Source organism: Arvicanthis niloticus, chromosome 6 (assembly GCF_011762505.2).
Source record: "Arvicanthis niloticus isolate mArvNil1 chromosome 6, mArvNil1.pat.X, whole genome shotgun sequence".
Classification (NCBI taxonomy): domain Eukaryota; kingdom Metazoa; phylum Chordata; class Mammalia; order Rodentia; family Muridae; genus Arvicanthis; species Arvicanthis niloticus.
This window is the reverse complement of record NC_047663.1, coordinates 84,037,997-84,053,758: the sequence shown is the minus strand read 5'-3', so window position 1 is coordinate 84,053,758 and position 15,762 is coordinate 84,037,997. Positions and strand designations below refer to the sequence as shown.

The 15,762-nt window shown below is 46.2% G+C and overlaps 1 protein-coding gene and 1 pseudogene across 1 annotated transcript; one reads left to right on the top strand and one right to left on the bottom strand.

Moving 5' to 3' along the window:
• Positions 1 to 1,352: 1,352 nt before the first annotated feature.
• Fbll1 (fibrillarin like 1) lies at positions 1,353 to 2,625 on the bottom strand. Its single transcript, XM_034506486.2, has one exon. The coding sequence runs from the start codon at positions 2,448 to 2,450 to the stop codon at positions 1,470 to 1,472; it is 981 nt and encodes a 326-aa protein (XP_034362377.1). The 5' UTR covers positions 2,451 to 2,625; the 3' UTR covers positions 1,353 to 1,469.
• Positions 2,626 to 8,352: 5,727 nt separating this feature from the next.
• Positions 8,353 to 8,768, top strand: LOC117711082 (macrophage migration inhibitory factor pseudogene; annotated as a pseudogene).
• Positions 8,769 to 15,762: the final 6,994 nt, after the last annotated feature.

The following is a 15,762-nucleotide window of genomic DNA, read 5'->3' as shown; positions in this document are numbered from 1 at the left end:
TTCATACCTCTTCTCCTGTGGGTTCTGGAGATTGAACTAGGGTCATCAGGGTTGGCAGCAAGCTCCTTTACCTGTTGAGCCATCTTGCCAGCCCCAACCCGAGTACATCATTAAGAAGTCAAACCCACTCTCCAAAGGCTGCATTCCTAGATTCCTTGTTGACCTTGGCAGCGGGGTTTGGGGAGTGACTGAGAGCATTTAAGTTCAGCTTGGGGCTTTGGGGCAGGGGTACTAGGCTTTGGGTACTAGCTTCACCTCTGCCATTGCTTGTTCTGCTCATTTGTATTTTTATTTGTTACATGTCTTATTATATAGTCCAGATTAACCTAAAATTCAAACTTGCTGCTTCAACCTTCCAGGGCTAGGATGGGTTAGTTCTGAGAGCTAGCATTCAATGTTACTGAGCCCAGAATTCCCTTCTGAGAGGGATAGTCCCTGGAAGTCTCTTTGCTAGCTGTTCTGAAGACCTTCAGTGATATCACCTTGGATATGTCAGACCAAGCACCCCATCTGTTTCCCTGCCTTCTTTTGCTGATGTGAAAACTTAGAGCCCAAGGAGAGGAGGAGAGAGAATGCAAGGCCTCAGATCTCTCTGTCTCTCTGTCTCTCTGTCTCTCTGTCTCTCTCTGTCTCTCTCTCTCTCTCTCTCTCTCTCTCTCTCTCTCTCTCTCTCTCTCTCTCTCCCTCCCTCCCTCCCTCCCTCCCTCCCTCCCTCTCTCTCTCGACAGGTGAGAAAGGGCAGAATCAAGACAGCATAAGGAATGCCAAAAAGTGGCAACAAGATTCTCCCGCCTGTGTCTGTGTAAGTCTAGGCAACTGGTATTTACCTCGGGAAGCCCATTGCTTCACATGGGACATGGAAATGGTAACAAAGCTAGAGCTGGAGAGGTGATTAAATGTCACAATGACTGCAGAAAAATGAAGAAAAAAAAAAAAAACCATTGTGGCTGATAATCTGGGTTTGAGTTTCTACTTCTTGCATACTCTGGAAGGAGAGGCAGGAGGACTGAAGCGACAGCTCGGCTGGGGCTGAAGACGGTGTTTCAGAAAACAAAACACATAGGCAAGAGAGTCTGGCTTTTGAGTCAGCCTTCCCTGGACTCAGTCTTGGTCTCATGACTTGACCAACACCCCCATCTCCCCAAAACTAGTGCCTCCTCATTTCCCCAGGAAATACTTCAAAGATTACTAGTGGGCTCTTCTATCTTTGTTCCTGTGATTAGAAGACACATGTGTAAAAATGGGACCCTGTAGAGACCAGGGGTGACTGGAATAGACACCACTCCCATCTTCAGCCACCAAGACTGGAGAGTGAACAGGTGCAGCTGCAAAACCCACTCTAGCCTCAACTGTACACTTGAGAATTGTTTATTTTATTAAATAGAAAAACAACACAATAGGACAGGCACAAAGACACAGTCTCGTGGCAGTGCGGGGGAGGGGGGCACCTTCCCTGGTGTCTGCGGCTGCTATTTGCTGCTGCTCTTGGGTGGGGGCCGATAGACCCCGACGACGACAGCGTGGTCCCTTTCGTAGGGCTCCAGAGTCAGCTGCTCCTGCGGCTTCAAGTTCTCCTGTTGCAGCTTCTTAACCTCAGAAGCAAACACAGCCTCGGCAGACGCTGTGGAATCGATGCAGTTGGCCTTGATGGAAATGAGAAAGTGGCCTCCGTTGCGCAGAAAGGTGTGGGCGTTAAGCGCCACGATGCGGGACTGATCCGGCTGGGCCACATCGGCAAAGATCACATCCACCATTCCGATGAGCATGCGATACTTGAGCGGGTGCCGGGCATCTTCTAGTACCGGGATGATGTTGGTGCGCTTCTTGGCCACGTTGACCAGATCGCGTCCTGCTCGATGGGAGAACTCAACCGCGTAGACCAGGCCGTCAGGCCCGATGATGTCGGAGACGTGAGAGACCGTGGTTCCGGAGGCGGCGCCCAGGTACAACACTTTGGACTTGGGCTTGATGTGGATCTGGTCCACGCCACCCAGGATGGCCGCCGCCAATTTGGAGCGAAAGGGGTTCCACGTGCGGTACTCCTGCTTCTCCCCGTTCTCCACCACAGTGACGCGCTTCTCGCCGTACACCGAGACTCCAGGCACCATGTTCAGCGTGACCAGAGCGTCCTCCGCGCCGCGGTAGATGAACACGCCCTCGTGCCGATGCGGCTCCACCGATACTGTGATGCCCTTCTTGCGGCGGTTCTTGTTCCTGGACTGGCCGCCGCGCCGCTGCCTGTCGCCGCCGCCTCCACCGCCGCCTCCACCGCCGCCTCCGCCGCCTCCGCCGCCCCCGCCCCCGCCGCGTCCCCGGCCCCGGCCGCCGCCACTGGAGCCGCGTGTGCGTCCCCCGAAGCCGCCTTTGGCCCCTGAACCCGTGTCACCTCCCTTGCCGCCTCCCTTACCGCCACCCCAGCCCCAGCCGCCGCGGCCGCCCGCCGGTTTCATGGCCCCCGCAGTTCTCAGGAACTGCCGCGGTGGTCGGGGATCGCGAGGGACCCCGGGCAGTTGCTGCGTAGTGGGGTCAAATTGGTGGCGGCGGCTGCCCACAGGATCAGCCGCAGCGGGATGCAGGAAGCCGCGGTGCGCGCACCCCCGGATCCACGCTTTGACGCGGTGACTTGCGTGATTGCATCACAGCCGTTTTGTAGCCCCTGTAGCCCCGGAAGCCCCCCTGCTCCATCTGCGCGCAGACGCAGCCTGCTCACTTGTAACCCTTTGCCTTCTTTTGAGTCCGCTGGTACTCTCTCCTTTCCTAGGGACTCCGGGTTCTTCCCCTGGATCTCCCAGTGGCCAGCGTCTCTGTGGCAGGAGAGGGGAAGCGCTCATCCTCTCAATCCTTGTGTTCCTTGCTCTCCCGTGTGGCCTCAGAAAACTAATGTGTAACCTAAATTATATAGCACTTTCTTCAGCATAGAAAGAAATGACATATTTACCCTCAATGTTTCGTCTTTGCTTTAAAAACCTACTCTTTCAATCAAACCTTGAAGAACCAGAGGAAGCAATGGGCAGCACCACGGACAGAAACTGAGACTCATGGCATAGGCTTTAGCGTCCAGTCAGCACCAGGGACAGCGACTTCAATCGCATCCCTTCTGGCCATTGTTGGTGGCTTTGGGGCCAAGCTGGACTTATGTGTAGGCGATCTAAGCACATGTCTGACCTTCCTGTTAGTGGAATTAAGTGCCAAGTCCAGAGAGGCGAAATGCACCTAAGAATCAGAACATGAGCCAGGGAGAGGATATTGAATCCCCAGATGTGTACACAGTTAATCTCCTCTTCCTGTCTCACATGAACAGACAGCAATGGCAGGGCTGGTTCCCCACTCCCACCCCCAAGTATTATATAAAGCTTTCTTGATTAGGGCCACAAGTCTGCATCATGATATAGAGATGGCAGAGAATGAAATGCGATTCCTGGGATACCTTGTTCATGGGAAACACTCCTTTTACAATTTGAAGAGTGTTCTCCAAAATGAGCTACACGTGCTGTCTTGGTTGTGTTTCCTCCAATCAGACCTCGTGATGACTAAGTTTTTCGCATCTACTTGACTTGGCCATGGGATACCCAGATACTTAATCAAACACTCCGGGTGTTTCTGGGAAGTTTTTGGATGAGGTTGGCATTTAAATTTGTCAAGCAAAACGGATTGTCCTGCATTGTGTGGGTGAGTTTCATTTAATCAGTTGAAGGCCTGAGTAAAATAAAAAGCCAATCTTACCCCAAGGAAGAGAGAATTATGCTACCCAGTAGCATTTGACCTGGAACATTAGTGCTTCTTATCCAACAAACTTTTGAAGAAGGATGTTGGTTTTGATGGCTTCAGATTTGCCAGCATCCATTTTGCATGAAAAATATATTAGTGTGTGTGGAGGAGAAGGTTCACATGGGTCCTGATGGAGATGATAAGATCACACACAGGGCTAGGAGAATGAGGGCAGGGCAGCTAGAGAGGACATGCTAAGAAGCAGAGAAACACTGGGTGATGGAGGTGCAACTGGTTGTCTTAGGAACAGCGTGGAAAGCATCCGAAGAAATGATGTGCTAATAGCCAAGCAATGATGGAGTGTATCTTTAATCCAAGCACTCGGGAAACAGAGGCAGGTGGGTCTCTATGAGTTCAAGGCTGGCCTGGTCTGCAGAGAGAAGTCCAGGGCAGCCAAGGTTACACAGAGAAACCCTGTCTTAAAAATAAAAACCAGAAAGGAAAAAAAAAAGATGTGCTTTTGGCTTTGGGGCTGGGAAGTTAATCCATCATTTAATTTTCCCTTCCACTAATGTTGGGGGAAAATGGTTTCTGATCATTATTCATGCTTCAGCAAACTCCAGGGTGAAGCTGTGAACCTGAGGCATGTGAACTGGGAGGCTGCCTTCATTATGGTGGCTGTTCAGCCCCACTGCATCTGAGATCAGAAGTGGGCCCGAGAATTTGGAGTAAAGCATTAACAGTACCTGCCAGAACTCAATCCAAACAACTTATATGCAACTAATAATTTTTTTGAGAAAAGAATTATAGCTGGGTAGTGATACATGCCTTTCATCTCAGCACTTGGGAGACAGAGGCAGGCAGAGCTCTGAGTTTAAGGCCAGCCTGGTCTACAGAGTAAGTTTTAGGACAGCCAGGGCTACACAGAGAAACCCTATCTCAAAACACAAAAACAAAATAATAAAGGATTAGTTGATGGCTTAGCAAGTTTTCTACCTGTGGGTTACAATCCCCACAGGGCTTGCATATCAAATACCCTGCGTATTAGACATTTACATTGTGATTTATAACAATAGCAAAATTACAGTTATGAAGTAGCAACAAAATAATTTGATGGTTGGGCTGGGGGTCACCACAACATAAGAAACTGGATTAAAGGGTTGCAGCATTCTGCACTAATGGCTAATCCTTTTTCTAACTAGCCCTCTTCTACTTGCGTGTCTTTTGTGTGCACAGCACAATGAGTTTCATTATGGTGTTTGCAGGAGTGTGGGTGAAGGGTAATTTGCAGGAGTGTGGGCATCTTACTAAAGGCTATACCACTGAGGGAAAAGGTCCTCTGTCCCCTTCATGGAAGCATGTTGGTTGGGCCTGGTCTTGTGCAGGTAATCAGAGTTGCCATGAGTTCAAGGGTGCAGCTGCCATGCCGTATGCAGAATTCAGCATCCCACAGTACGCCACTTCTTCTCCAATTCTTTCATCTTTCCTACCCTCTATTTCACAGTGTTTCCTCAGCCTTTGAGAGGCTGATGTAGGTGTCCCATTTATGGCTCAGGAATCAACAGTCTCTTATTCTCCACACATGCTCTCTATCTCATAGATACCATAGTTATGAGTCACTGCAGTAAGTGTTGCCTGCTGCAAAGAGAAGCTTCTCTGATCAAAGCCGACAGAAGTATTCATGAATGTCAATGCATGTAAATATTTAGAAGGCAGCTCAATGAACATATCATATCCATTTATAAAACATCTAGTGGGGACTAAGGGTCTGTTGCCTCTGTGGCCATAGGTTCACAGTATTAGATGTGAATTCCTCCTATGGAGCAGACATCAAATCCAGTCAGAGAGCAGTAGGGTGCATCATAGCAGACTTCCCACTATCACACCAGTGGGAACATTTTGACTCTCTGATGACTAGTGTTGTCTATGGGCTTTTTCTGCACTGACTGAGGTGATCATGTGTCCCTAAGTCTACTCACATAGTGAAATACACTTGCCAATTTGCATATTCTTCAACCAACCTTGCATTCCTAGAATGAAACAAACTTGTGGTGGTGTATTTTCTTCCTAACACATTCTTGAGTTCAATTTGCAAGACTTATTGGAGATTTTTACAACTGTTTTCATTGGGGAGGCAGGGATTGGTCTATAATTGTACCAGGTAGTTTCATATCAACTGAACTTAAGCAAAAGTCATCTGAGGGGAAGGGAATCGTCAATTGAGAAATTGCTTCCATAAAATCAAGCCGTAGGCAAGCCTGTGGGGTCACTTTCTTAATTAGTGATTGATGTGAGAGGGCCCGGCCCACTGTGGGAGGTGCCATCCCTAGGCTCATAGTCCTGGATGCTATAAGAAATCAATCAAGGTGAGCAAGCCATGAGGCACGAGGAACAAGCTTGTAAGTAGCCCTTCTCCACAGCCTCTGCATTGGCTCTTGCCTTCAGGCTCCTGTCCTGTTTGAGTTCTAGCCCTGACTCGATTTGATGAGGAACTGTGATATGGAAGTGTAAGCAAAATAAAACTTTTCTTCTCCAAGTTGCTTTTGGTCATGGTGTTTTCCCACAGCAATAAAAAATCCAACTAAGACAGAGATTGGTAGCAGGTTTGGGTGTTGCTGTGGCAGATGACATGCGTTTTCAGGAGGATTGTGGAAGAACTTTGAAACTTTGGGTTAGGAAAGCCACTGAATGTTCCAAGTTTGTCGAGAATGTGAGCAATCAGAGAATAATGGTGAGACCTATGCAGAGGAGGGAGGCCTGGCTGGTAATTTTCAGAGGAAACATTGATATTTTTGGGACCACTTGATATTTTAAGTTAAGAATCTGTGATTCTGGTCAGCTGAGACTGAAAAAAATATCAGCCATGATTAACAAGAGACCAGCACCACTGAAGAGGAACCTTTGCCTTGCTTGGTCAATAAATGCTGATCAGCTGGCACCGAGGAACCAGCTGTAATAAAAAAGAGACCAGAATCATTGAAGTGAAATCTGAAAAGTGTTTTCTCAGGGTCAGCACACAGAAGCTGTATTCCAGGGGCAGACAAGGTTGCTGAATGTAAGAATCACCCAGGTGGTGCTGGTTTTGAATGCTTGGAGAGGTCATGGAAAACCCCTGAGTCTTGGTTCTGTGCAGCAGGGCTGGAGTTTCTACAGACAGCAAAGGAGAGGTTATTGGTGAAAGGGCAATCTAATTACAGTAGAAGGCCCCAGAATTTTGGAGATGCCAGTACCATGGGATGAACACCAAAAAACAGTGGCAGCCATGAGGTGGAGTCGAACTGAGCTCAGATCATAAGCTCTGAAGCTGTTTCAGACAGCAGATCCAGAGAAGTGACCTAAGCTCTCCGGAGGAGCCCAGGAAACCGTGAGTGAATGCCAGACTTTTGATTTATTTACACAGCTGGAATTGGTTTTGCTTTGTTTAGACTGTGACTGTGCCCTGGTTCTTCCCTCTTGAAATGAGAAAGATTTTTTAAAACTTACTTTGATTTTACAGGAGCCCACAGGTGAGAGAGGCTTATTTTAAAAGAAACTTTGGGGTCTGGAGAGTTGGCTCAGTGGTTAAGAGCACTGACTGTTCTTCCAGAGGTCCTGAGTACAATTCCCAGCAACCACATGGTGGCTCACAACCATCTGTAATGTGATCTGATGCCCTCTTCTGGTGTGTCTGAAGACAGTGTACTCATAAAACAAACAAATAATTCTTTAAAAAAAAATTAAAAAAAAAAAAGAAACTTTGGACTTTTGAGTGTTAGAATGTTTAAAGACTGTAGGACTTTTACAAGTTAGGAATATTGTATATTGTGGTGTTTATTAATCTTCAGGATCTTGGGATGAACATAAAGGAAAAGTTTGTCTTAACAGGGATGTTGTTTGTGTGTCAAGTTGGCAAGACGTCAATTGTGTTGCATAGTTTGTTAACTCGACACAGCTAGAGTCAGCTGAGAGAAAGGACTCTCAATTGAGAAAATTACTTCCATAAGATTGGACTGTAGGCAGTCCTGTAGGGCATTTTCCTAATTGGTGATAAATAGGGAGGGCCCAGCCCATTATGGGTTATGTCACCCCTGGGCTGGTGGTTCTTGGTTCTATAAGAAAGCAGGCAGGGCAAACCATGAACAAGCCAGTAAGCAGCACTTCCTCATGGTCTCTGCATCAGTTCCTGCCTCCAGCTTCCTGTTCTCTTTGAGTTCCTGTTCTGTCTTCCTTAAGTGATGGATTGTGATCTGGAAGCATAAGCCAAAACCCCTTTCCTCCCCAAGTTGCTTTTGGTCATGGTGTTTCACTGTAGCAATAGAAACCCTAATGCAGACAATAATTTTCTTCCTTTGTCGCACGCTGCCTTGTCTGGATTTGGTGTCTGGGTGAAACTGCCTTTGCAGAATGAGTTTGGTCATGCTCCTTCTGTTTCTGTTTCATGAAACAGTTTGAGGAACTGTTAGCTCTTCTTTGAAAGTGTGGTAGAGCCAGGTGTGGTGGAACCTGCCTTTAATGTTTGTACTCAGGAGGCAGGAGGCAAAGGCAGGTGGGTTTCTGTGAATTGAAAGCCAGCCTGGTTTACATAGCAGAACTTGTCTCAAAAACAAATAAATAAACAACTAACAAAAAGTTTGGTAGACACCGCGCTTTGCACCATCCTCTGGTCCTCACTCGCAGTCTCTCCGCTACCATGCCTGTGTTCATCGTGAACACCAATGTTCCCCGCGCCTCCGTGCCAAAGGGGTTTCTCTCCGAGCTCACCCAGCAGCTGGCGCAAGCCACTGGCAAGCCCACGCGCACAGTACATTGCAGCACACACGGTCCCGGACTAACGACCCCTGCACCCTCCGCAGCCTACACGGCATCTGCGAGATCGGTGGTGCCCAGAACCGTAACTACAGCAAGCTGCTGTGTGGCCTATCATCCGATCATCGCCTGCACATCAGCCCGGATCGGGTCTACATCAACTGTTACGACATGAACGCAGCCAACATGGGCTGGAACGGTTCCACCTTCGCTTGAGTCCTGGCTTCACTTACCTGCACTGCTGTTCTTCAAGCCTTATTGCACGCAGTGTTCTGTTTATCCACCCGTAGCGATGCCCACCTTCCAACCGGGAGAAATAAATGGTTTAAGAGATTTAAAAAAAAAGTTTGGTAGAATTTGACATTGAACACATTTGGACCTGGACTTGTCTTTTAAAAATCACTCTTATTTACACTTATTTAGTGTGTGTGTGTGTGTGTGTGTGTGTGTGTGTGTTGCAACCCACCAGTGACTGGTACTGAGGAATTAAGTCGAATTTGAGATTCAACAGAATGAAGTGATTACTGCTTAAGACACCTTTCTTGGGCTTCTCTGAAGCTTTTATTCCAAGATCTCGCATGGTTCAAGGCAGGGACAGAGAGGCACCGAGGAACATACAGAGTAGTTCTCACTAGCAGCAGACATGCTGGGGCCAGAAATCTCACGGCTTAAAAAGGCTCTGGGCATGATGTCCTTGAATGTGCTAACATCCTTTGCCAACAGTATTCCTAGGGCAGGTAGACGCACTCTACAAAGGCCTGGGGCATCGCAGTTCACAGGGCGGGTTAATGTAGAAAATCTCAGAAGTCGTATGCTACTCATGTGTGCACACTTATGTGACACAGTGTGCATGTAGAGGTCATAGGTCGACTTGTGGGAGCCAGATCTTTCCTCCCCTTCTCTGGGTTGTGGGGATCCAATAATCAGGCTTGATGCTAGGAAACTACTCTCTCTGAGCCATCTCTCCAGCCCCTGGGCTTTGCTTTGTTAGAAAACATTATATTGCTGTGTAATTCTCATTGATTGGTTTGTTTTGTTTTTCTTGAGACAGAGTCTCAACTATGTAGGTTTGGCTGTTCTGGAGGTCAGTATGTAAATCATGCTGGCTTCTCATTAATTATTTTATTATATTGTTTTTCATTTTCTGTTTTTTGAGATAGGGTTTCTCTGTGTAGCCCTGGGTGTCCATGAACTCACTCTATTAGACCAGGCTGGCCTTGAACTCAGAGATTCACCTGCTTCTGTCTCCTAAGTGCTAGGACTAAAGGCATGAGCTACCACCACTCCTGGGTCTTTAATTTGTTTTATTATTTTTTTATGATTGTAGATGTTTTGTTTCATATCTGTCTGTGAACCACTTGTTTGCCTGCTACACATGGAGTCCAGAAGAGGGTATTGAATTCCCAAGAACTGGAGTTACCGACAGTTGTTGAGCTGTTGGAAATCAACCCAGACAGACCCTCTGGAAGAACAGCTAGTGTTCTTAACCACTGAGGCCCACTCTCGTTGCTAGTCCAGAATGTTTCCTGCTTTTCATCTTGATTTAAGTCATAAAGTACCCAGAAGTTTATCCATTGCTACTAGATTTTTCAGGTTTCTGAAATATCCATTGTTTCCAAAGTATTCTCTAATAATTCTCCATAGCTCTTAGACTCTGGAGGTAATGTCATTCCCCCCATTTTATCAAAGAGCCAAATTTTGATCATATATTGACTTATATATTCTTCTCTGTTTCATCAATTTCTCCCCTGGTCGTTATTATTTCTTGCCATTCACTGCTCTGGGATCTGGAATGTTCTTGTATCTCTGGACCTTGAAGTACATATTATTGTGTTTATGGCTGCAAACGTTCCCTTTAGAGCTGCTTTGTCCCCATTTCAAAGGTTCCGGTAGGCCATGCTTTCATTTTCATTTGGTTCTAGGAACTGTTAAGCCCCCCTGCCACCACCTCCTGCCCCTGATTTACTCAGTGACTGCAATGAAAGACCCCTCCGAAGCTCCAGGGTCTGACCCATGCTTGGTCTCAGGCTCAGAGCTCTCAGACCCCAGGGGCACTTCTCAGTTGGACAGATCCATTCATGGCTACTGAAGGTGAGCTTCTCTCCCTGGGCTCTATCAGGCCCCTGTTCCCTGCACCAGCTAGTCCATCAAGGCCTAGCCTTCCTTCTCGCCACAGCTGCTTCTCTGGGCCCGCCTTCACCAAGGCACAGTGACAGGCCACACTGTGGCAGCAGGCCACACTGAGGCTTCCCAGCCTGTGGCTGTCCTCTCATCTCATGCTCCTGGGGCAGCTCAGAGTTTCGTCTTATTTTAAAGTTCTTAGTTATCTTATGGGGTTCCACGTTTCTTATATTCCGTGTATGCTGGTTTAATTCCCCCCCCTCCCCGCTCATCTCCCCATCTCTTCCCCATCTAAACCCTCCTTTCTCCAGTGTTCCTCCCTCTACTTCCACATGACGTGTTCTGCCATTGGTTTCTACACTATTTTCTGAAAGTTTTCCTCTTCCACAGGCCCCCTTTTCATTGTCTGGCCTTTATATACACCCACTCCTTCATAGATAGACACATTAAAAATTAGAATCTAGGGCCTGGAGAGATGGCTCAGAGGTTAAGCGCACTGACTGCTCTTCCTAAAGGTACTGAGTTCAGTTCCTAGCAATGACATAGTGGCTCATAACCATCTGTAATGGGATCCGGTGCCCTACTCTGATCTGTCTGAAGGCAGCGACGGTGTGCTTATTTATTTATAAAATAAATAATTCTTGAAAAATTTAGAATCTAGGATTTGCATATGAAACAGAACATGTAATGTTTGTCTTTCCGAGCCCGGGTTACCTTATTACAGTAGCTTCCAATTCCATCCATTTCCCTGCAGGTTTTATTTTTCCTTATGGCTAAATAAAATTTCATTATGTGTATTGCCACATCTTCTTTATCCAGTCAACATCTGGGCTGGTTCTGCTTCCTTATTACTGTGACTAGAGCGGCAATAAACATGAATGAGCAAGAATCTCTGAGGCAGAATGAAGCCTTCTGGGTACATGCCCTGGAACCCTGGTCACAGTAGATGGTCCGTCTATCTGCCTGCCTGCCTGCCTGCCTGCCTGCCTGTCTAAAGTCCTCTGGGTACATGCCCTGGAGCTCTGGTCACAGTAGATGTTCTGTCTGTCTGTCTGCCTGCCTGCTTGAAGTCCTCTGGGTTCATGCCCTGGAACCCTGGTCACAGTAGATGGACTGTTTGTTTTTCTTTCCCCTCCCCTCCCCTCCCCTCCCCTCCCCTCCCCTCCCCTCCCCTCCCCTCCCCTCCCCTCCCCTCCCCTCCCCTCCTCTCCCCTCCCTTCTGTTTTCTTCCCTTTCCTTTTCTTTTTTTCTTCTTTTGGTTTTTCAAGAAAGGGGTTCTGTCTTGAAAAGAAATTGACAGCCTGGCTGTCCTAGAACTTGCTCAGGAGACCAGGCTGGCCTCAGACTCAGAGCTCTCCCTGCCTCTGTCTCTGAGTGCTGGGATTAAAGGTGTGTGCCACCATCCCCATCAATAGATGCTCTATCAAGATGGTGCTTTGCTTCTGCTGTCCAAGTGATGTATTGTGACAAAATGGGATTTCTCTCTATCACTAATCTAACCTGTCTCACCAAAATCTGCACCTGGATTTGAGGTTCGTGAGGGCTGTGGCTTGTTCTAGGGTAGGATCAAATCATCCAGGTTTCCTGGCATGTCCTATTGGATATGGTTTTGGCATCCACTGCCCCTTTCCAGAGAACTGCTGGTCTGAGGCTAGTTTCTCTGTATGGTTCCTGTTCTTTCCGAGATTCATTCTTCATGGGTTTCTTTCTACTTTTTTTCCCCCAAGGATTATTTATTTATTTTATTTTATTTATTTTATGTGAATACATTGTAGCTGTCTTTAAACACACCAGAAGAGGGCATCGGATCCTATTACAGATGGTTGTGAACCATTATGTGGTTGCTGGAAATTGAACTCAGGACCTCTGAAAGAGCAGTCAGAGCCTTTAACTGCCCTGGCCCATGGGATTCGATGAGACCCTAGGGAAGGGGGCAAAAGAATGATAGGACAAGAGACACAAAGAAGCACCTGTCTGAATGTCTGATCAAGTGCTTAAACTTTATTGTTTGGGTTGCCGTTATGAAGGCAAGCAGGCAGGAGGGTCATCTAACAGGCAGGGTCCAGGGTCATCCTGTAATTGCAAAGTTCTCTAAGCCCACAAGAATTCCTAGCCCAAATTACTTATCTAAATATTTCCTCATAAGCAAGAGGGCAATTAAAACATCTCTCAGCTCAAGTTGCTTATCTGATTAATATTTTCTCCGTGGCAGGAGGGCAATAAAGTATTCCTTAACTCAGGCTGTTTACTTAACTGGGTTTTTTTTTTTTTTTTTTTTGTTAGAATTTATTTTTAAGAGTGTGTTTGTCAGCATGTATATCTGTGTGCCATGTGCATGTAATGCTTGAGGAGACCAGGAGAGGTTATTAGAGACCCTGGGACTGGTTACAGAGGTTGTGGGTTGCCACAGAATTTGTAAAGATTGCTGTCAGGTATGCTATACACATATTCCTTCCCATTGTGTGGCTCGTCTTTTTTCTTGATACTGTATATTCCTTTGACTCACAAAAATTTTAAATTTTAATGAAATTTTTTTTTTCTTGGCATCATATTAAGAAACCTAATCTAAACTCACAAAGATTTACACTTAAATTTTTCCTTAAAGTTTCATACTTTTAGTCCCCTCTCCACCCCACCCCCCACCCTAGACAGGGTCTCACTATGTATCCCTGGCTGTCCTGGAGCTTGCTCTGTAGACCAGGCTGGGATCAAACTCACAGAGATCCTCCTGCCTCTGCCTTCCCAGTGCTTGGATTAAAGGGTGGCCAGTGTATTTCAAAAGGCCCATCTTCAACATCAGAAGTCCTTCTCAATCTACTGAGGTCTTCCGTGATTTTGTGCACATGAGCTCATGTGGAGGTCACAACAGCTATCACTACCTTAATGCCTTGAGACTGGGTTTCTCACTAAACTGTGGCCATTCCAGCTAGGCTATGGCATAGATACTAGGAAGCCCAGACATGACATGAACACTAAACTTTCTGCCAGTTGCTAAGTCCATATCTGTGATGAGGTCACAATGCGGCCTTGCTAAGATGCTACCGTTCACTGTTTTTGCTTCACCGGGAGGCCCCATGGCCCTGGAGCGAAGGTCACAGTTGTCAGTGTGGGTCTATGCTACCATCTCACATCTCTGTGTATCTGTGACCCTGCAGTTTTTCTTTCACAGTGCCTAACTTTTCAGTTTGTTGCTATTCTGATGAGTTGGTTTTTTTTTTTTTTTTTTTTTTTTTTTTTTTTTTTTTTTTTTTTTTTTTTTTTTTGCACACACACACACACATTCACACAGAGTTTCATACATGCACACAATGTATTGTGATGTTCCATCCATGTTATTCTTAACCTCTCCCAGTCTCATTCACCCCCTTTCTTCCTAACTAGTCCTGGAGATGCTTTTATCTTTCTTAATCCATTGAGTTTAGTTAGCGTTGCTTATGTGAGCACGTGCAACTTACCAGTGACTACGCCACCACAGAGCATGCCACCCCTTACCCCAGTTCATTAACTGACAAGATTCCTCAGGGAGCCCTTCCTCCATCCATGGTTGAATAAAGTGGGTCTCGTGCAGGTTTCCACAGCTGCTGTGTTCATGGTACAATAGCCACGCCAATACCCAGAAGGCAATGTTTCATAGCACACCTCCCTGCCTAGACTCTCATGTCTTAATGCCCCTCCTCTGTGAAGTTCCCGATGTATATTTATGGTGGATAGTCTTTTCGTTTGTTTGTTTTGACGCTTTTGGCTTTAATATCAAGGTACTAATGGGCTTCAGAATTGAGTTGTTAAGTGACCTCTTTATCTCCCACTGTGTGTGTGTGTGTGTGTTGTGTTGCGTTGATGTGCTGGAGATTAAATCCTAAGCACTATGCATAATTAGTCAATCCCGCTGCCACTGAGCCATTGCTCCATGAGGCTAGTTCTTAAAGGTTTGGAGGGAGCTATCAGGGAGTTCATTTGATCCTGGGCCTATTCCTTGTGAGAAATTCCTCTTTCAAGACACTTTGTGAACTTTTGTGAACACTATTTAATGTTTTGTCATGTATATCTACTGTGAGATCACTTTCTTTTTTGAATCTGCCTTGGTAGTTTTTGTGTTTCTAGGAATTTGTTTATTTGTTCTAGAATGTAGTTTTTATTTTTATTAAACATTTGTTTAGGTTATTTCTGAAAAGCTCCCCCCCCCCTTTCTTATGTGGTAATATCTCAATTTAATTTCTGATCTTGGTAAATCCAAGTTTTCTTTCTTGTTTGTATAAACATTTGTCAGTTTGATCTTTTTAATGTTAAGGCCTCTGTAACTGGTTAACCTGTCGTTTTGTGCTTTCACTAATATTATAAGGAAACTTGTCTTATGCCCATGTTGATTCCATAGTCTCTTATGTTATGTGGCCTAGGAAACCAATCGCAGTAGACGTTAGTAGAACTGCTTTGTGTAGTTACTCACAATAAACTTGGATCGAACCAACCACCCAGCAGCACTTCTTGCACCTATGTATAAGTTTTTATGTTATTTGTCTTTATAAGCTGCCCCTGGCATTGTTGCCAGGTAACTGTGGGGAGGAGCATACCTGGCTATTGCCAGGTAACTGTGGAGGTGGAATTTAGACAGAATACTAACATACCCCCATATTCGTTTAATTTTAAAAAACAAAAATTAGAAAGAGGTGACTGCAAAGCAGGAATAGGGTCATTGTGATATCTGGCTACTTCCTGCTGGCATTGGGGTAACATGTCTCTAGGGGGAACCTGGAAGAATGGATATGGGGGATGTTTGTCCGGTCTTAGGAGAGTTGGCTGTTTCCTGCTGTCCAGGGTCTATGGAGTATCTGAGGATAGGTCAGAAGGAACAGGTCCAGTAGAAGCAGCTGTGTATATGACAGGAGGTGGAACATCTGGAAGTTGCTTCTCTGGAGCTGTTTTGGATGTGCCTGGACTTGACAAGATGCAGGGAATAAGATTAAGTACATTTGGGAGAAAAAATTTTTTCTGAGATGTACATTTGAAACCCAGAGGGATCCCGCCCTCTGGAATAGGTAGTAAGTGGAAACTTTAGGCAGATGTGCTTATCTGGAGGGAGTCTATCTGGTCCATGAGAGGTAGATCTGAGCGGGTTCCCTGTAGCTTATAAGTTTACAAAAAGGATAACAG